Source organism: Oncorhynchus kisutch, linkage group LG27 (genome assembly GCF_002021735.2).
Source record: "Oncorhynchus kisutch isolate 150728-3 linkage group LG27, Okis_V2, whole genome shotgun sequence".
Classification (NCBI taxonomy): Eukaryota; Metazoa; Chordata; class Actinopteri; order Salmoniformes; family Salmonidae; genus Oncorhynchus; species Oncorhynchus kisutch.
Genome location: NC_034200.2, coordinates 9060328 through 9082640, shown reverse-complemented (window position 1 = coordinate 9082640; position 22313 = coordinate 9060328). Strand labels below are relative to the sequence as shown.

The following is a 22313-nucleotide window of genomic DNA, read 5'->3' as shown; positions in this document are numbered from 1 at the left end:
ACTCGTCCATCCCCCTTATCCATCTCCTCTGTATTTCGAGTGTGCCTGACGTCCAGCGAAAAAGTCCCAGGCGGGCGCGGCTTTCTGTTTTTCCCTCCTCTTTCGCTTTCTTCACTCCTTCATACGGTTTCCTTTCCTTCAAAGTTGGTCAAAAGTGGACTTTTTTCTCCAGTTCAGGTCAGCTCACTGTTACAGGTCAAATGTCAATAGTCGTGAGGATATTATATATGTTTTGCCTTTATTAGAGGTAAGTGTTGGAGGCAGTAATAGGTCTGTATCCTGCCTTAAAGGTAAAATATTCCTTTTTCATATTTAATTCTGTATTTGTTACCTGGGAAAAATGTACACCTCATGACTTACATAGGACGTACATTCACCAACAGAATCTTTCTACATGCCTTACCTACAAACGGAGGTTAGACCCGTGGGTGGCTGTTGAGGAGACAGCAGGCTGGGGAGTGACTGAATGCCTTTTATTTCATGGAGCAGAATGCATTTCACACTCAGCTTGGCACAGTTAGCGTGCCACTTGGCTTTGGTGCACGTCGTGAATGTTCCCCCAGGCTACTGGTACTAAGACTGCAGCTCAAGTGTCAGACTCACATATCCGTCAACATCCAGAAATACTCCAGTCGAATGCACACTTTTCCCTCTACACCTTTATTTGGTCAATGTTTCGGTTCAGTGTGATGTGTGGTGTCTCTGGTTGCATGGTAAGAAGGTCCTGTCTGCTATTAGTCGGAGAGACGGGTGAGTGTCTCAAACAGTGCCTGTTTATGTCTTTTATCTCTACTGCTCTTCTGTCATGTGCCTTCACTCTTGTTCTATCTCCTAGTTCCTCTGACGTTTTGCACGAGGTCAACTTTCATGAAAGTATTTGTTTTTGGTTCTAGTTTCAGTTTCCTCAAACCCTGCTCTCCACCTTTTTCTATGACATTTCAAATCCCCGAACCTCATTTTAAGACATGAAATAGGGCAGTTAAAGAAGCACTAAAAGATATAAAGAGTTTGGCAAAGTTCCAACACAATTATTACATTCCACTAAGGAGGTCAAGGAACCTTTGGTAGCAAGACAGAGGGTTAACTGCTGAACTCTATACAGTATCTGTGTCGTTCCACCAATAGACTGACTTTTAGGTAGTGTAATTTGGTAAAAATATATATTTATTTCACCAAATGTTTTACATTCTGTCATAAAGAGCACGTTGAAGTTCATCAATCAGTCAATCAAATGTTATTTATAAAGCCCTTTTTTACATCAGCCCGATATCACAATGCGCTGTACAGAAACCCAGCCTAAAACCCCCAACAGCAAGCAACGCAGATGTAGAAAAAACATGTTTTCCCATCCCAAGAGGTTAAATTAAGAAAATGTAATATATATATATATATATATATATATATATATATATATATATACTGGCAATTAAAGTAACAGGGTTGACCGTAACAGGGTTGACCTTAACAGGGTTGACGTTTTCAAACAATAAAGCAGTAAGCAATATCTCCTCTTGTTACAGGGGGGAATGGAAGCTTTGTTGTGTGTCACAGGGAGGGAAATTGAATGCAAGATTCACAATATATATATTTTTTAACACATTTCATATCTATCTATGGGTAACAGTGTTGACGTGCAATTAAAAAGGAATGGTTTCACCATATTAAAACAACAGTTCAGTTCACGTAACAGGGTTGACCTAAATTCATCTTCAGAAATGACTTGGTCAAAGTAACTAGGGCTTTATATTGTTGGTGAAAACATTGCGATTTGGGGTGGGGGGGGGGGGGGGGGGGGGTTGAAGTCTTTATAATCTAAAACCTGAGGAGAGACATGTCAAAATGCATTTTCCATGTGGTCTATATTAAGATACTGAGAATATAAATTGACTTCTTCTATAGAAATGGATCCTCCCTATCGTTTAATAATTCGAAAGCAGATCATTCAATCAACATTCCTACTAGTTCCAGCCTAGGGGGCATGTTTTAATGAGCTTGGATCCCAGGAAAACAATGAATTTCTAAGTTGGGTCCCAGGCTGAAAAGGTATAAGAACCCTTGACCTGCAGTATAGCTCTGTTCTTATCCAGCCCCACTAAGCTAGTCATAAATAATTGTGCTGCCATTGGTCAGAGCAGACAAGTGAAAGCCTTTCATCCGGTATCAGTTGCATATCCTCCTGGGCGGTAATTAAGTTGTCCACTCTGCATGGATACCCCCTGCCTTCTCCTTTATCTTATTACCTAGCTAACCTTATTAATTTCTTTCTTCCGCCATAATGGCTTTGTCTTCCGTGTTGGAGCCTTTGTTTCTCTGTTTAGCTGAGTCATGTTTGTTTGTCTTTAGAGGCCTTCTCTTTTAATTTAGTTTTGTATTATTTTCCCTTATAGTTGAGTTTTCCTTGGTTTAGTTTCAATTCCTTTTTCCACCATTTTCTTATATTATTGTTTTGCTTGGTGTTTTCAACCTCTCTCTGTCACGGTCTCTTTGATTTCTCTTTCTTCGCTGCGTTCCTTACTCCCCTGCCCCTGCAAATTTCCTCTTCCTGCCCCTCGTCCAATCAGAGCCATCGGCTGCGCCCTTAGGCGTGTCCTGTGACAGCCCCAGGTCCACCTCCCTGAGGGTAAGTTGGAAACCACCACCCACTGAGACACAAAATGGCGTGCTGACTGGCTATGAGCTGCGCTACCAGCAAATGGTGTCTGGGGCCAGGGTCGAAGGTCAGGGTCCGGAGGTGAAGGGACCTCCCATCCCCCCAGAGCAGGGGCAAGTGGTGTTGGAGGGGCTAGAAAAGTGGACCTGGTACCGTGTTATCCTGGCAGCTTTCACTACCGAGGGGTCCGGACCGGAGAGCCCGGCGCTGCTTTGCCGCACTGACGACGACGGTGAGTATGTGTGTGTATGTGTGTGTGTGTACATTGATCAACTGATCAATGTATTGATAGAGTAATTATATGTTGTGTGTGGATGATGGCGCCAGAGGAGATGGCAGCCGTTTTACGATCACCTAACCAATTGTGCTTTTGTGTGTGTTTTTTCGTGTTATTTGTAACTTATTTTGTACATAATGTTTCTGCCACTAAGTCTTATGACCTAAAAGATCTTCTAGATATCAGGACAGCGATTACTCACCCCATACTGGAGGAATACTTTTTCTTTAACAAGTCGGACAGGAAGGATTTCCTTCAGATGCCTGAAAGGGCCCTCATCCCTATCATTCGCTGGAGAAAGAGACAGAGGTATCGAGGACAAAGGTCTGGGTGCCTTGTAAAGAACCGACGGATAATCTCCCTTCACCATCGGTCCTATTAGCCAATGTACAATCAACGGAAAATAAAATAGACAAACTACGATTACGTATATCCTACCAACAGGACATTAAAAACTGTAATATCTTATGTTTCACTGAGTCGTGGCTGAACAACGACATGAATAACATACAGCTGGCGGGTTTTAAGCTTTTTGGTAGGATAGAACAGCGGCCTCTGATAAGACAAGGGGTGGCGGTCTATGTGTATTTGAAAACAACAGCTGGTGCACGAAATCTAAGGAAGTCTCGAGGTTTTGCTCACCTGAGGTAGAGTATCTCATGATAAGCTGTAGACCACACTATTTACCGTGAGAGTTTTCATGTATATTCTTCGTAGCTGTCTATTTACCACCACAAACCGATGCTGGCACTAAGACCGCACTCAATGAGCTGTATGTAGGCATAATCCTCCTGATTCCTGCTCAAAAACACCAGGAAGCACCAGTAACTTGGTCAATAAGAAAGTGGTCAGATGAAGCAGATGCTAAGCTACAGTACTGTTTTGCTAGCACAGACTGGAATATGTTCCAGGATTCTTCCGATGGCATTGAGGAGTACACCACATCAGTCACTGGCTTCATCAATGAGTGCATCGATGATTTTGTCCCCACAGTGACCGTACATTCTACCCCAACCAGAAGCCAAGGATTACAGGCAACATTTGCACTGAGCTACAGGGTAGAGCTGCCGCTTTCAAGGAGTGGAACTCTAACCCGGAATCTTATAAGAAATCCCGCTATGCCCTCAGACAAACCATCAAACAGGCAAAGCGTCAATACACTACTGAGATTGAATCGTACTACACCGGCTCTGATGCTCGTCGGGTGTGGCATGGCTTGCAAACTATTACAGGCTACAAGGGGTAGCACAGCTGCGAGCTGCCCAGTGACACAAGCATACCAGATAAGCGAAATTACTTCTATGCTCGCTTCGAGGCAAGTAACACTGAAACATGCATGAGACCATCAGCTGTTCCGGATGACTGTGTAATCACGCTCTCCATAGCCAATGTGAGTAAGACCTTTAAACAGGTCAACATTCACAATGCCGCAGGGCCAGATGGTTACCAGGACGTGTACTCCGAGCATGCGCTGACCAACTGGCAAGTGTCTTCACTGATATTTTCAACTTGTCCCTGACTGAGTCTGTAATACCAACATGTTTCAACAGACCACCATAGTCCCTGTGCCCAAGAACACTAAGGTAACCTGCCTAAATGACTACTGGCCCGTAGCACTCACGTCTATAGTCATGAAGTGCTTTGAAAGACTGGTCATGGCTCACATCAACACCATTATACCAGAAACTCTAGACTCACTCTAATTTGCATCCCGCCCCAACAGATCCATAGATGATGCAATCACTATTGCACTCAACACTGCCCTTTCCCACCTGGACAAAAGGAACACCTATGTGAGAATACTATTCATTGACAACAGCTCAGCGTTCAACACCATAGTGCCCTCAAAGCTCATCACTAAGCTAAGGACCCTGGGACTAAACACCTCCCTCTGCAACTGGATCTTGGACTTCCTGACGGGCCGCCCCTAGGTGGTAAGGGTATGTAACAACACATTTGCCACGCTGATCCTCACCACAGGGGCCCCTCAGGGGTGTGTGCTTAGTCCCTTCCTGTACTCCCTGTTCACCCATGATTGCGTGGCCAAGCACGACTCCCACACCATCATTAAGTCCGCCGACAACACAACGGTGGTAGGCCTGATCACCGACAATGAAGAGACAGCCTATAGGGAGGAGATCACACTGACAGTGTGGTGCCGGGACAACCACCTCTCCCTCAATGTGATCAAGACAAAAGAGATGATTGTGGACTACAGGGAAAGGAGGGCCGAACATGCCCCCATTCTCATCGACAGTACTGTAGTAGAGCAGGTCGAGAGCTTCAAGTTCCTTGCCGTCCACATCACCAAACACACCAAGACAGTCATAAAGATGGCATGACAACGCCTATTCCAACTCAGGAGACTGAAAAGATCCTCAAATGTTCGACAGCTGCGGCTGCAGTCCCCTGACTGTTTGCACCACCGCTCGGCATCCGACCACCAGGCGCTACAGAGGGTAGTACGTACGGCGCAGTACATCACTGGGCCAAGCTTCCTGACATCCAGAACCTATATACCAGGCGGTGTCAGAGGAAGGCCCTGAAAATTGTCAAAGACTCCAGTCACACAAGTCATAGACTGTTCTCTCTGCTACCACACGGCAAGTGGTACCAAGTCTGGGTCCAAAAGGCTTCTTAACAGCTTCTACCCCCAAGCCATAAGACTCCTGAACAGCTAATTAAAGGGTTACCCAGAACCCTCTTTTACCCTGCTGCTGCTCTCTGTTTATTATGTATGCATAGTCACTTTAGCTCAACCTACATGTACACTACCATTCAAAAGTTTGGGTTCACTTAGAAATGTTTTTGAAAGAAAAGCACATTTTGTTGGTCCATTAAAATAACATAATATTGATCAGAAATACAGTGTAGACATTGTTAATGTTGTAAATGACTATTGTAGCTGGAAACGGCAGATTTTTTATGGAATATCTACATAGGCGTACAAAGCCCAATTATCAGCAACCATCACTCCTGTGTTCCAATGGCACATTGTGTTAGCTAATCCAAGTTTATAATTTTAAAAGGCTAATTGATCAATAGAGAACCCTTTTGCAATTATGTTAGCACAGCTAAAAACTGTCCTGATTAAAGAAGCAATAAAACTGGCCTTCTTTAGACTAGTTGAGTATCTGTAGCATCAGCATTTGTGGGTTCGATTACAAGCTCAAAATGGCTAGAAACAAAGAACTTTCTTCTGAAACTCGTCTGTCTATTCTTGTTCTGAGAAATTTAGGCTATTCCATGCGAGAAATTGCCAAGAAACTGAAGAACTCGTACAACGCTGTGTACTACACCCTAAAACAGAAAAGTGCAAACTGTCTCTAATCAGAATAGAAAGAGGAGTGGGAGGCCCCGGTGCACAACTGAGCAAGAGGACAAGTACATTAGAGTGTCTAGTTTGAGAAACAGACTGACAAGTACTCAACTGGCAGCTTCATTAAATATAGTACCCGCAAAACACCAGTCTCAACGTCAACAGTGAAGAGGAGACTCTGGGATTCTGGCCTTCAAGTCACTTTTACTTTATATTTTTTACTTATGTGTTTTTTTCTACCTAACACTTGTTTTTCTTATAACTTTTTAAAGCATTGTTGGTTAAGGGCTTTTAAGTAAACATTTCACCTGTTGTATTCGGCGCATGTGACAAATACAATTTGATTTGTGTGTGTTCCTCAGTCCCGGGTGCGGCCCCTCGGCAGGTGGAGGTCCAGCCCTTCAACTCCACGGCCCTCAGGGTCACCTGGCGATCTGTGTTGGCAAGGCAACGCCAAGGCCAGATCCGTGGTTACCAGGTGCACTATGCTCACGTGGAGAGCGGCTCATCACGAACCCTTCCCCGGATCAAAGACCTGCTATTGGACGACAGCCAGGTGATGTCATCACTAATCTTACTATTCTTACTTCCAATTTTCTTTAAAATATTTAATTGGAGTATCTTCGCAACAGTGAAGTGCACACTTAAAAGGATAACGTACACCTTTGCCAGCTGTCACACCTCTGCAGATCACGTCAGGTTTGTATCGCTAAAGTGAAGCAAATCGTTTACCTTACATTTATCTCACTTTGAGACTTTGTAGTTAAAATGACTTCCCCCTACGCTCTTATTTCCTCCTCCTATATCTAATCTCCTCTCTTGACTCATTCACTCCTCTCTCTCTCTCTCTTCCCTCTCTTTCTCTCCCCTCTGCGTCTTCCCGTGGGATCAGTTTGTGGAGGATGACTTTACTGAATACGTGAGTATGGCTCATTCTGTCAGTATTAAACCGATCCTTATGTGGTACGTTGCATAAGGAAGTTATGAAACCCTCATTAGGAGATGCCTTCTATCTGAGAGACAGCCAGTTTGTAACATGTCTCTATGTGAAAGTAATAGGGCAGAGTAAGTTCATGCTCATTGATGTTTTAGTGGAAATAGGACAAGAAAGGAAGGGGTAGGCAGGAACGGAGACGGGAGGGAAGAAGAGAGAGAGAGGTTTTATAGAGGTTTAGCTGAAAAATAAGTCTGTGTGTGTGTGTGTGTGTGTTACCCTGTAGGAGATGATTGTGGGGGGTCTTAAGCCAGAGACCTCTTACTCTGTGTCTGTGGCTGCTTACACCACTAAAGGGGACGGAACACACAGTAAAGCCAGGGTGGTGCAGACACTGGGGATTGGTGAGCATCACACACACACTCAAAAAAGGATGAGATCACTTAAAAATGCACACACCCATAATACACACACCTTACACCCAGGCTACAATAGCATATTACACATATTATACAGTATATTAATGTATTAAACGTACAATGCATAACTGACATGTTTGTGCCTCTCCTTCCTGTTCTTGTCTGCAGTGCCTGGTGCCCCCTCCCTGTCAGTGCGCCCGGGATCTGAGTCCTCCGTGGTGGTGAGATGGGGGCCCCCTTCAAGGGGGTCAGACTCAGGTCCAGGTGCCAAAGGGTCTGAAATTCAGATCCAGGGTTACCGGCTACAGTTTGGGCTGAAGAATGCCACTCTGGACACTATAGTGGAGTTTTCGTCCAGGGAGCGAATGTACACTCTCACAGACGTAATTCCAGGTTTGACCTATGTCGTTACTCTTTCTGCCAAAAGCCGGTCGGGGTATGGAGATGAGTCGTGGGAGGAACTCGAGATGCCCGAGTACCCACCTAGGGGGTACCCCCAAATCTTGGAATCCATTAATGCCACCTGCTGTTCACTCCAGTTCTCCTGGCTACCCCCTGTGCCAAGCGAGCGAAACGGCGTGATCACTGAATACACAGTAGCTTACCGGGAAGAGGGGGGTCTTGACCCTATGGGCATTGACCCTCTCGGTCCTCCTCGCCAGATCACACTCCCAGCCAGTGAGTCCAGCTACACCATCCTGGGCCTGAACCACAGCACTGGGTACGAGGTGCAGATGTGTGCTCACACCAGCGTAGGTCCCGGCCCCTTCAGTCCCCCGCTGCTGTATCGCACAATGACATTCGAGACAGGTAGGGCTGGCCTGGGGCCTGTGCACAGGGCTCAGGAGAAACCCCCCTATTCACTCTAAGCACTGGTCTAGAGTCATATTTGTCTGCCTTAATCTGAACCTTGAATATCATAGTCCAAAATGCAAAGCTGACTCTGGGCCAGGTCTAAGGAGTGACTTTCATCCACAGAGTGGTTGAAAACTACAAAGTCCACTGGAAAATCCCAGTCTCCTCCACCCACCCACCCACACCCACCACCTCCTCCCTCACCTACCCCTCACCTCCAAGGAAAATGGACTGAATGCAACAGGAATGAATGTATGGAGAACACTCTCACACACCCACAGGTAAAAGTCAGTAGAAAAGCCGGGTAGGTTGTGAACTGTGAGGTAAGTGTTGAGTCTTGGCTCATTGGCTGAACGAGGCTTTAGTTTAGACACATGGTTGGTATCTAAAGGTAAGCTTTTACATCAGTCAATCCCTCACATCCTTTTGGATTGACTGAACCTATTCCAACCTTTGTTGATGTGGTGTGTTTTTTAACCCTAACACTCCCAGCAGGCACTAAACCACTAAACACACACATTTTTCAGTTCTGTTTCTCTCCCTCCACTCCTCATTCTGATCAATCAATCCACCTCTTCACCTCCTCCTCCTCCAAACCTTCATCTATCGTTCCCACTAACTTGAATTCAGATCAGTCTAAAGACATGCTTCTACCCCATCACTCACACAGACACCCACTCACAGGTCTACAGGGTGGAAACGGAGGAGTGGAGAGGTTGATTGGCGCAGGGCAGTCTAGATTGACCCTGCCTTGACTGTGTCTATATGTATCTTACAGGAGAATGATGTACATCTAACCTCCCCTCATTCCCTTCACAGCGACCCCATAACCCTTTGAGAAGATAGTTATTTCGAAGTTACATATTCTGTGTGTTCTGTTCCGGGAAATCTACCAGAGCGAGTTAGGCTAGAATGAGATAAAGTAGGATTAGGCAGATGATGTCGTAGTAAAGAGGAAGTACAGTGCACACAGGAGCCAACGGTTCTTATCTCTTCTATTCTTCAATTCTATTCACTCTTATTTGGTACCCAGTGCCCATATACGTACTTCCTAAAGAATGTTGAGATGTATGACATCACTGTCGTGTCCTTCTTCATCTTATTTTAGGAATTGGGATCCTTTGTTATAGAACCTACCAGAATGGGTTGGTAGCCTCTCCACAAAGGGTTGTGGACCGTTGAGACATGTGAATAGGACGGACTACACCTCAACTGATCATTTGTCTGTTTTCCATCTTCCAATCAGATGTCCCGAGGAACTTCTCAGTGAACCTGGCAACCAAGACGAGTGTTCTGCTGACCTGGGAGTTCCCCGACAGCCCCTACCCATACCACTTTACTGTGAGTGTGCGCGTGTGTGCGCGCGTGTGCATGCATACATAAACATCTGTTTGTGTGTGTGTGTCTGTGTGTATGTGTGCGTAAACAAAATTGTGCGTGCATGAGTGTGTATGTCGCTGCGTGTGTATATAACGTATGTACAGTATGATCTTAGTCGTAAAATACCCCTATCCCATTCCTCCCAGGTGGAGTATAATCATCAGAAGATGGAGGTGGATGCCAGGCTGAGGAAAGCAGTAATCCCCAACCTGCAGCCCGATACTGACTATGACTTCAAGATCACCTCCCCCGAGGGCAACATGGGCCGGCTGAGGCACCGCATCCTAGCCAAGACGTCTCCACTAATCGGCATCCGTCGTCCGGAGATAGACCACACCCGGGACACGGAGACCACCATCACCATCATTCTGCCTTCACTGGAGAACCGCAGCCCTGTCAAGTAAGGCCTACCTAGAGAATGGATTTCTATCTATATCGAACTGATTTTAATGGTGTTTAGATTTTGCGATATTTTCTGATGTCCTGTGTGTTGGTTGTGTCTCCCTCTAGGAACATTTATGTGGTGGTAGTTCCACTGAGGAGGGCAAGGGGGGTCATCAGGCATCTCAAGAGCCCAGACGAGATGGACCTGGAGGAGGTGAGAGCTATGGCAACCCATTTGGGAACACATGACATGGCTGGTCCTCTCTCTGAGAACCTTTGCTCTTTTAGATTTGGTTTCTTAATGTTTACATTTAAATTTTAAAAAACGTATCAATAACATCCGTCTCTCTTTCTCTTCCTCTCCTTCCCAGTTGTTGGACATCAGTCAAAGACAGAGGGACTCTAGACAGCAAAAACAGGTTGACCTGCGTCGAGCCTACATCACTGCCCGCTTCACCCCTGATACCCTGCCAGCCTTCTTCACTTTGGGGGACCAGCTGGACTACGGAGGCTTTGAGAACCGCGCTCTAGAACCGGGACAGGAGTACGTGTTCTTCATCCTGGCAGAACTCAACGGCACCACAGGGGTACGGGGAAATCCAATGAGGATTTTTTTGGTTTGTTTTGTTTTTGTGTGATTGCATATAGGTATTGTAGGACAGTGTGTATCTCTCTCACATAGTCACGTCTTCTCCCTCATTCTCAAAAGACAAGCTACTTTGGCATGGCCATGAACAACACTGTTAAGGCAATGAAATATACAGTATATCACTCAACGAATGGAGAATGAAAAGGCAATCATGTTAAATTCCCCTCGTGCGATATGTATTCCTCAATGTGCTCTGTTTGTGTATTGTAGAAGATGTACGGGGCCAGCCCCTACACAGACCCAGTGATAGCCCCCGACTCAGACCCCCAGCCCCTGGACGCGGGGGACGGTCTGATCTGGGTGGTGGGTCCCGTCCTGGCCGTGGTCTTCATCATCTGCATCGTCATCGCCATCCTGCTCTACAAGAAGTGAGTGAGACCCGGGGAGGGAGCACTGAACTTACACAGGGGTTGTATATCTAACAAGTATAACACACTCAAATCAGCTTTCTTGCTTTGCAATAACCAGCAAACATGATAATATGCTATTCGTCTCTAACATTCTAACGCGCTATACCTCGCTAACACATACGGTATGGTTCTATCCCATGACAGCCATTGAAATGTGTCTGTTTCAACTTACACAGTATACTGGCATATTAACAGGCATAGAAACAAGGGACAGGATTGTAAGGGCAGCTAGACTGACCCAGCCAAAGAGATGTGTCGTCCTTAGTAACCCAGCCATCAAGCTTTTGAATACAAATGTATTACATTCCTCTTTTCATTATTCACTCCCTCGCTCGCTCCTGTTTCGGAAGCAGCAAGCCAGACAGGTGAGTGTCGGCCATACTAATTAGTTGGTATATTGTGTTGGTGACATATTTAGATCTCTAAGGACAAATGATACAGTGTCAATTCAAATGCCTAATTGGCAGTGCAGCAATTTATAGAAATAATACAGTCTAAAGTATTTAAAACTTGTGTTCATTGAACCAATATATTGTGGTGAATACTGTTAGGTCAGTCATGACCTCTAACGCCTCTACTCTCTCTGGTGTGTCTCTTGTCTGGTGATTGTCCTGTTGTGTTCCGTCTCCCTGGTCCCTGAGGAGTAAGAGGAAGGACTCTGAGCCAGGCACCAAGAGCCTTCTGGGTAACGCTGAGATGATGGCCCACCACCCCACAGACCCCGTCGAGATGAGACGCATCAACTTCCAGACCCCTGGTATGCACAGACAAACGCATGCACCCACGCACACATGCACACACACACACACACACACATTTTTCGATAGCATATTTGTTCTTGATAAAAGAAAGAAAAGTTGCTGAATTTATATGGTGGGAGGAACTGCAATAAAGAACAAAGTGAATTTCAAGTGTAGAAAGTTACCACAGAAAACACACCACACAGGGTCAGGTTTTATAACCCTCTGAAGCTTCCACCAGGGTTTCATTTCTTTCTGAGATCAAAATGGCTGTCCTCCAGGTTAGTACAGTTAAGATGAGTCATCGTCCGTGAGTCATACCTGTGCAACGGGCGGCACGGCACTCTGCCCAAACACTGTAACCGTCTCAGTGTCTGCCCGACCGCCCACAGTCCCACCTGGCAGGCGCTAGATAGCCATGCCAGAGAGGACAGAGGTGTGACCACTGTCAGAACTGAAAAACACTTACATGACCTATTTGTTCTTGAAAAGATGAAAGGTGAGGGTTAAAGTTATTTTTAGCTAATAGAATTATATTTCTGTCTAGAATGCGTGGTGTAGATCTTCTTCTTTTCCTAGCGTGGCCAGACAAGGCAGACCCACTCCGCCTCCACACCCTCTGTGAGTCCCACCTCCAGCTGCTCTGGTGTGTTAAATCCCCCAGGCTACGCCTCCGCCACTTCCTGTTACCCTCTGTCTTACGAGAAACTGCTTCCCCCTCACAGAAGGAACTTAGATGAGAATGAGGAGGATGTTATTGTGTTAAATATACAGTATATTGTATAATTAGGTTATTTGTGGCAATATTAACATTATTCATGCCACACAGGTGTTGTTCACGGTATTCATCCGTTTGATATTTGCTTTAACAGATTGTTTTCTTACAATTAGGCCTATATGTTGCAACACTGCTCATGGTGCATGATGAAATTGAATGATATTGTATAGCACTCTCCCCTACATCTGACAGTGTTTTACATTGTATGGGGGCTAACACTCGACCTCCACACCATTACCACCCACTGTGTGTGTGGAGATACTCAGGGTGGCGTTCGGCCTAATTAACACTCTGTCTTTTTTTTCTTTTTTTTCTCTGAATCATCGCTTGCGCTCCTAATCGCTCAGAAAAGTAATTTCCATATCAAAGGAAAACATTTCCAAACCAACCGAATCGCAGACTTTGTATCTTTTAAGTGGATTAATATTGATTCTCCATTGTGCTATTCGTGTAATATGCATTTTTATTTTTTTACTCTGTAATTGTATTTTGCCATCTAACAAAGAACCTGTAATTAATCTTGTGCAATGACAGAGTGGTGTGTGTAGGTGTACTCTATGCAGTCTTGTCACTGGTAGACTTACCATTATGCAGAAGAGGCAACTGCCTCGGGCCTCACATAATCAAGAGGCTTCATAATAAAACATTTAACCATCCCCATCAAAGTCTTTCTGGTTAAGATAGAGATATCAGCGTCTGCGGTGGAAGGTGGCCCAGATTTAGCGGTGTTTGTCAGACCAGGAGACATCCCAGGAATTGATCTTCTCACAGACAAATCTGTACGGTTTGGGCTACACACTAATATGAACCCTCTATGGAAAGATGAGACTCTCACGAACATGATGGTGTTCTTTGTTTTGCTCTCCAACCGTCATCTGAAGGTAACATGGTACTGGGCCAAAACATTTATGTGAAGTGAATAGGGCATTTCCATGTAAAAGGTATACGGGTAATTCCACAGTAATTTTTTGTTGTTGTTGTTCTTTTGCTTATTTATCTCTCAGATATAGGACAGAAACCTTAAAACATACTTTCTACATACATCTAGCGAGTTGCAATAGCATTTCTTTAGTAAAAAGACAGGTGCTGCTGCTGGTGAAAATACTGCCATGTATTATGGCATGTCATGCTCTCTTTGGCCAGACAGCATCAGATAAATGTGCTACATATGGTAAGACAGAGTGGTGCTGTTTCGCTAGCTCGGATGCTTTCTCCGGTGAGAGAGGTTCAGCCACTTGCTAATTCAAGGTAGTTGGCGGGTGCACAGAGCACTGTTTGGATGAATGTGCGAAGGTAACCTACTTTTTGAAGTGATTGTTTTTAATAATCAGATGAAAATATCATGACTGGTTGTGTTCATGGCACATTCAAAGGGCATATATTTTTACAGTTAAATTACATGTACAGTGGGGAGAACAAGTATTTGATCCTGGATGGCTAGGCCACTCCAGGACCTTGAGATGCTTCTTACGGAGCCACTCCTTAGTTGCCCTGGCTGTGTGTTTTGGGTCGTTGTCATGCTGGAAGACCCAGCCACGACCCATCTTCAATGCTCTTACTGAGGGAAGGAGGTTGTTGGCCAAGATCTCGCGATACATGGCCCCATCCATCCTCCCCTCAATACGGTGCAGTCGTCCTGTCCCCTTTGCAGAAAAGCATCCCCAAAGAATGATGTTTCCACCTCCATGCTTCGCGGTTGGGATGGTGTTCTTGGGGTTGTACTCATCCTTCTTCTTCCTTCAAACAAGGCGAGTGGAGTTTAGACCAAAAAGCTCTATTTTTGTCTCACCAGACCACATGACCTTCTCCCATTCCTCCTCTGGATCATCCAGATACTCATTGGCAAACTTCAGACGGGCCTGGACATGCCCCTGGCTTGAGCAGGGGGACCTTGCGTGCGCTGCAGGATTTTAATCCATGACGGCGTAGTGTGTTACTGGTTTACTTTGAGACTGTGGTCCCAGCTCTCTTCAGGTCATTGACCAGGTCCTGCCGTGTAGTTCTGGGCTGATCCCTCACCTTCCTCATGATCATTGATGCCCCACAAGGTGAGATCTTGCGTGGAGCCCCAGACCGAGGGTGATTGACCATCATCTTGAACTTCTTCCATTTTCTAATAATTGCGCCAACAGTTGTTGCCTTCTCACCAAGCTGCTTGCCTATTGTCCTGTAGCCCATCCCAGCCTTGTGCAGGTCTATAATGTAACCCTAATGTCCTTACACAGCTCTCTGGTTTTGGCTATTGTGGAGAGGTTGGAGTCTGTTTGATTGAGTGTGTGGACAGGTGTCTTTTATACAGGTAACGAGTTCAAACAGGTGCAGTTAATACAGGTAATGAGTGGAGAACAGGAGGGCCTCTTAAAGAAAAGCAAACAGGTCTGTGAGAGCCGGAATTCTTACTGGTTGGTAGGTGATCAAATACTTATGTCATGCAATAAAATGCTAATTAATTACTTAGAAATCATACAATGTGATTTTATGGATGTTTGTTTTAGATTCCGTCTCTCACAATTGAAGTGTACCTATGATAAAAATTACAGACCTCTACATGCTTTGTAAGTAGGAAAACCTGCAAAATCGGCAGTGTATCAAATACTTGTTCTCCCCACTGTATTTACTATAAAAGGGGGCTGGGGGTTTTAGACTGGCCTCTGCTTGGGGCCTCCAAATCACTGAGTCTGCCCCTGAGTCTTGTGTAAGCTTCCAAGGCTAATGCCTATGCAGGATTGAGCTTAACTCAGTCTTGAGTCGCACTGACAAACTGGGTTCGAAGTCACACAGAGAGCCCTCATAATGGCCCTTGACGTCTGACCTCCTACATTTAACCCTTGTCCCTGTCTTGTAGGTATGATGAGCCACCCTCCCATCCCCATCACAGAGCTGGCTGAACACACAGAGCTGCTCAAGGCCAACGACAACCTGCGTCTGTCTCAGGAGTACGAGGTGAGAGATGCAGCATGGAGGAACGGATGAACATCACTCTTACATACAATACTATACAGTACCTAGGGATAGGGTTATTCCTCAAAGTGTACCAATTGCCTCTTGCAAACTAAGATGGTATCCTATCCTATACTCCTTGATCTTCATCATAGCGTTTTCATAAATTCTACTTAATGGGTGCTCTCAATTAGATTTTAGGTGCCATCAACTGTAAATTAGGAGAAAAAAATGCAACCGATGTGGAAATGCTGTAAATCTTCATCTCTGTTTCCTGGTCTCCAGTCCATTGATCCTGGTCAGCAGTTTACCTGGGAGCACTCCAACCTGGAGGTGAACAAGCCCAAGAACCGCTATGCTAACGTCATCGCCTACGATCACACTCGCGTCGTCCTCGCTCCAATAGAGGGTTCAAGTCCAGGTACAGTCAGGGTGTCATGCACCCCAAAAATCTGAGTGGGCACGAAGTATGTGAGGATGGCTGGGGGGGGGGGTCTGGATTCTCAAATCTGGGTAAAGGATTGAAAGGAATGGATTGAAAGGAATGTCTTATTTGGTACATTTAGTAATTGCTTGCTTTTCTAAACTCTGCCAACCTTGCCAGCAGGCATGCCAGCAAAATATTTAGATAAGCTAGCTACTCTAACTTGATTGAGAGTCTGAAATTACTTCTTGGTAGCTAGTTATGAGCTTAGATGATTGGGAACCTATCTGGGCTAGCTAAAGCCATCTTCATAAATTTGCTAGGTGGCTAGTAGTATTACAGAGAAACAGAAACAAAAAATGTAACCCAAAAATTATACAATTATAAAAAATATATATATTTAAAAAAATAATACAGGACTCATCTGAGGGGGCACGTGCCCCTGTTCCCCTTATGGGCTTGACGCCTCTGGGTACAGTGTACAGCTTTGGAGATGATGGCCTCACTCGTAAGACATGAAATCATTGTAAATTATGAATAACATGTCTGTTATTGTTTGATAGATAAAAATCTGATTGATAAATCGACATCTGATTGATAAATCGACATCTGATTGATAAATCGACATCTGTTCCCAGATACATGAACAGACCCAGAAAAAGCATAGTCCTTGACTAAAAGGAATATAAATTGAAGTGAATAGAAATCTCCACAACTCTCCTCTCTCCCTCATTCCCCCACTCCATATTCAGGTATCCTGGGTAGTGACTACATCAATGCTAACTACATTGACGGCTACAGGAAGCAGAATGCCTACATTGCCACACAGGGCCCGCTGGCGGAGACGTTCGGGGACTTCTGGAGGATGGTGTGGGAACAGAGAGCAGCCTCCGTGGTCATGATGACTCGCCTGGAAGAGAAGTCACGGGTGAGAGGGGGAGGGACAGGGCAACACTCATCCACTCATCGTTATTATCTACTGTAGGGCAACACTCATCCAATCGCTTAGAGAATAAGGGTTCTTTGTTTGTCCCCATAGGAGAACTATTTTTGGTACCAGGTAGCACCTTCTTTTCAAAGAGTGTACTGTAGGGCAACACTCAGTCACTTTGAATGGGACTAGGGCTCTGTCATGCATTGTAATGTGCAGTCATCCACTCGCGTCATCCACTATTGAAGGGTGCGGTCATTCACTGCTGTAGGTCAGAAGGGCTCTGTCGTCCACTGTAGGGCACTGTCATCTACTCAGTATCATCCAATACTGTAAGTCACTGAAGGTTACTGGAAGGCTATAGGGCACTTTTTAGGTCACAGTCATGAGTCATCCGCTGAGGATGATAGGGTACTGTCATCAGCTGTAATCTGCTGCCATCCATTGAAAGAAACTGACAGTCATTTTAGCATCAGAGCCATATTTAGATATCTTAAGTAGGTCAAGACAATTAGGCTAATGGATTAGTCTCTTTTGATTATCAGAAGATGTTTTTCTATGAAAATGGCAATGACGATGATGATGATGATGATGATAACGTCGACATTGAAGACGATGATGAAGATGAGCTTCTGCTGCTGATGATGAGATTACTGAAAAGGATGATTTTGATAACAATGATGCTGATGAAATTTTTTGTATTTTCTTCTGTAGATAAAGTGTGATCAGTACTGGCCGACCCGTGGTTCAGAGACCTATGGGATGACCCAGGTCACCCTACTGGACACTATGGAACTGGCCACCTTCTGCGTGCGCACCTTCTCCCTGCACAAGGTCAGTACATACACACATGCATGCACGTACGCGCACAGGCACACACGTTATGTTCTTCTATCTTCATGGGATCTACAATGTATTTATATTCAAATCCAATTTTTCCTAACCCCTAAACCTAACACTAACCCTTACCATGTCCCTAACCTTAACTCAAACCCTAAACCTAACCCATAACCCTAAACATAACACTAACCCTTACCATACCCCTAACCCTAATTCTAACCCTAATTGTAACCCTAACCTTAAAACGAACCCCTAAATGTAACATAGCCTTTGTCCTCATGGGTGTGTGGGTAACACACACACACACACACAAACTCCACCTCACCTCCCCTGTTCTCGTTTATCTTCTCCCACTCCCCCCTTTCTATTCTTCTGTTCATCTTGGTAAATCCATCGCCATTTGCTCTTGATTAATTTACTGTCATGCCCCATGACACTTCTACACTCTCAGCCAGCTAATGAACCAGAAACAATTTGAAGGGATTTGAATTCAAATCTCGACTGTCACCCTGTGAGAAAACAGCAGGGAGCAAAGGGGAAGGTGATTACACTGTAGTTAATGGAGCATTGGTTCTATCCAGTCAGCATTTCAGCCTGAACCTGTCATGATACACTGTTACAGAGAGATTATCACTGTTAGAATCACACTACTTCCTGAATATTGTACTAATCTAGGAACTAGAGCCCTACCAAGCAGTGTCTCAAAACACACAGAAACTAGGCCAGCTGACTTTTAAGTGCTTTGAGGTACATTATTAATATATCAGTCATGAATATAGAGTACATACAGTGCATTTGGGAAAGTATTCAGACCCCTTGACTTTTATTTTTTTTTAGTGTTAGTGTCTTATTCTAAAATGAATTTAAAAATGTTTTTCCCTCATCAATCTACTCAAAATACCCCATAATGACAAAGCTAAAAACTGATATAACACATTACATAAGTATTCAGACCCTTTACTCTGTAATTTGTTGAAGCACCTGGCAGCGATTACAGCCTCAAGTCTTTTTGGGTATGGCGCTACAAGCTTGGCACACCTGTATTTGGGGAGTTTCCGCCATTTTTCTTTTTCCGCCATCCTCTCAAACTCTATCAGGTTGGATGGGGAGCGTCGCTGCACAACTATTTCCAGGTCTCTCCAGAGATGTTTGATTGGGTTCAAGTCCGGGCTCTGGCTGGGCCACTCAAGGACATTCAGAGACTTGTCTCGAAGCCACTCCTGTGTTGTCTTGGCTGTGTGCTTAGGGTCATTGTCCTGTTGGAAGTTGAACCTTCGCCCCAGTCTGAGGTCCTGAAGTGCTCTGGAGCAGGTTTTCATCAAGGATTTCTCTGTACCTTGCTCCATTTATCTTTCCCTCGATCCTGACTAGTCTCCCAGTTCCTGCCCCTGAAAAACATCCCAACAGCATGATGCTGCCACCACCATGCTTCACTGTAGGCATGATGCCAGGTTTCTTCCAGATGTGATACTTGGCATCCAGGCCAAAGAGTTTAATCTTGGTTTCATCAGACCAGACAATCTTGTTACTCATGGTCTAAGAGTCCTTTAGGTGCCTTTTGGCCTTTTTGGTCTTGGTGGTTCCAAACTTCTTCCATTTAAGAATAATGTGGAGGCCACTCTGTTCTTCAGGCTCCTTCAACAATGGGACCTTATATAGACAGGTGCGTGCCTTTCAAAACCATGTCCAATCAATTGAATTTACCACAGGTGGACTCCAATCAAGTTGTAGAAACATCTCAAGGATGATCAATGGAAACAGGATGCACTTGAGCTCAATTTCGAGTCTCATAGCAAAGAGTCTGAATACTTACAGTTGAAGTCGGAAGTTTAGATACATTTAGGTTGGAGTCATTAAAACTCGTTTTTCAACCACTCCACAAATTTCTTGTTAACAAACTATAGTTTTGGCAAGTTGGTTAGGACATCTACTTTGTGCATGACACAAGTAATTTTTCCAAAAATGATTTACATACAGATTATTTCACTTATAATTGACAGTATCACAATTCCGGTGGGTCAGAAGTTTACATACACTGAGTTGGCTGTGCCTTTAAACAGCTTGGAAAATTCTATAAAACGATGTCATGGCTTTAGAAGCTTCTGATAGGCTAATTTACATCATTTGAGTCAATTGAAGGTGTACCTGTGGATGTATTTCAAGGCCTACCTTCAAACTCAGTGCCTCTTTGCTTGACATCATGGGAAAATCAAAAGAAATCAGACAAGACCTCAGAACAAAAATTGTAGACACCCACAAGTCTGGTTCATCCCAAAACTCCTGAAGGTACCACGTTCATCTGTACAAACAATAGTACGCAAGTATAAACACCATGGGACCACGCAGCCATCACACCGCTCAGTTCTGTCTCCTAGAGATGAACGTACTTTGGTGCGAAAAGGGCAAATCAATCCCAGAACAACAGCAAAGGAGCTTGTGAAGATGCTGGAGGAAACAGGTACAAACGTATCTATATCCACAGTAAAACGAGTCCTATATCGACATAACCTGAATGGCCGCTCAGTAAGGAAGAAGACACTGCTCCAAAACCGCCATAAAAAAGCAGACTACGGTTTGCAACTGCACATGGGGACAAAGATCATATTTTTGGAGTAATGACCTCTGGTCTGATGAAACAAAAATAGAACTGTTTGGCCATAATGACCATCGTTATGCTTGGAGGGAAAAAAGGGGGAGGGCTTGCAAGCCGAAGAACACCATCCCAACCGTGAAGCACAGGGGTAGCAACATCATGTTGTGGGGGTGCTTTGCTGCACTGGTGCACAAAATAGATGGCATCATGAAGCAACATCTCAAGACATCAGTCAGCAAGTTAAAGCTTGGTTGTAAATGGGTCTTCCAAATAGACAATGACCCCAAGCATACTTCCAAAGTTGTGGCAAAATGGCTTAAGGAAAACAAAGTTAAGGTATTGGAGTGGCCATCATAAAGCCCTGACCTCAATCCTATAGAAAATGTGTGGGCAGAACTGAAAAAGCGTGTGCGAGCAAGGAGGCCTACAAACCTGACTCAGTTACATCAGCTCTGTCAGGAGGAATGGGCCAAAATTCACCCAACCTATTGTGGGAAGCTTGTGGAAGGCTACCCGAAACAATTCAAAGGCAATGCTACCAAATATTAATTGAGTGTATGTAAACTTCTGACCCACTGGGAATGTGATGAAAGAAATAAAAGCTGAAATAAATCATTCTCTCTACTATTATTCTGACATTTCACATTCTTAAAATAAAGTGGTGATCCTAATTGACCTAAAACAGGGAATTTTTACTTGGATTAAATATCAGGAAATGTATTTGGCTAAGGTGTATGTAATCTTCCGACTTCAACTCTATGTAAATAAGGTATTTTTGTTTTTTATTTGTAATTAGTGTGCCAAAAAATCTAAAAACTTGTTTTCTCTTTGTCATTATGGGGTATTGTATGTAGATTGATGAGTGAAAACATGTATTTAATCCATTTAGAGTAAGGCTGTAACGTCACAAAATGTAGAAAAGGGGAAGGAGTCCGAATACTTTCCAAATACACTGTATGTCAATTCATATATTATGTAATGTTTGGAAGCATTATCATTATCAAGTACATGGGGAGAACACAGATTCTTTTGTTTGGTTTCTGAAAGTACCCCTCTCTCCATTTTGTTATGTCTCATACAGTAGTGATGGTGATGGCACTAATAATGTTCTCCTCTCCCTTCTCTCAGAGTGGTAGTAGTGAACGGAGGGAGGTGCGTCAGTTCCAGTTCACTGCCTGGCCGGACCACGGAGTACCAGAGTACCCCACCCCGTTCCTTGCCTTCCTACGCAGGGTTAAAGCATGCAACCCCCCTGACGCAGGTCCTGTCATCGCACACTGCAGGTAGGAGGACACACAAGCACACATATACCCACACACACATATACCACACACCTGCGACACGCACGCACACACACACACACACACACACACACACACACACACACACACACACACACACACACACACACACACACACCCTGGATCCAGTCAGCTATATATGACAGAATGACCACTGATAGCTCAGACCCCCCCCTGTTTCTCTCTCTCAGTGCTGGGGTGGGCCGCACCGGCTGCTTCATCGTGATCGACGCCATGCTGGAGAGAATCAGACACGAGCGCACGGCCGACGTCTACGGTCACGTGACCCTGATGAGGTCCCAGCGGAACTACATGGTGCAGACGGAGGACCAGTACGGCTTCATCCACGAGGCGCTGCTGGAAGCAGTGGCCTGTGGGAACACGGAGGTGGCAGCCAGGAGCCTGTTCTCCTACATGCAGAAGCTGGGCCAGGTGGAGAATGGAGAGCACGTCACCGGCATGGAGCTGGAGTTCAAGGTGAACATATCA

At 44.8% G+C, this 22313-nt stretch overlaps 1 protein-coding gene across 9 annotated transcripts in view; it reads left to right on the top strand.

The window, feature by feature from the left end:
* The window catches only part of ptprsb (protein tyrosine phosphatase receptor type Sb), a 101589-nt gene that overhangs the window by 67563 nt on the left and 11713 nt on the right, over positions 1-22313 (top strand). For 3 of the 9 annotated variants that reach the window (XM_031806635.1, XM_031806632.1, XM_031806634.1), the window contains 13 exons: positions 9701-9795; positions 9981-10234; positions 10345-10432; positions 10590-10805; positions 11078-11235; positions 11628-11642; positions 11922-12034; positions 15641-15738; positions 16021-16156; positions 16912-17087; positions 17805-17924; positions 21652-21806; positions 22016-22301. In XM_031806635.1, the coding sequence (XP_031662495.1) occupies positions 9701-9795; positions 9981-10234; positions 10345-10432; positions 10590-10805; positions 11078-11235; positions 11628-11642; positions 11922-12034; positions 15641-15738; positions 16021-16156; positions 16912-17087; positions 17805-17924; positions 21652-21806; positions 22016-22301 (1910 nt within the window). The remainder of the gene's footprint in view (positions 1-9700; positions 9796-9980; positions 10235-10344; positions 10433-10589; positions 10806-11077; positions 11236-11627; positions 11643-11921; positions 12035-15640; positions 15739-16020; positions 16157-16911; positions 17088-17804; positions 17925-21651; positions 21807-22015; positions 22302-22313) is intronic. The other 6 variants (XM_031806633.1, XM_031806637.1, XM_031806638.1 and 3 more) reach the window with 2 other exon arrangements.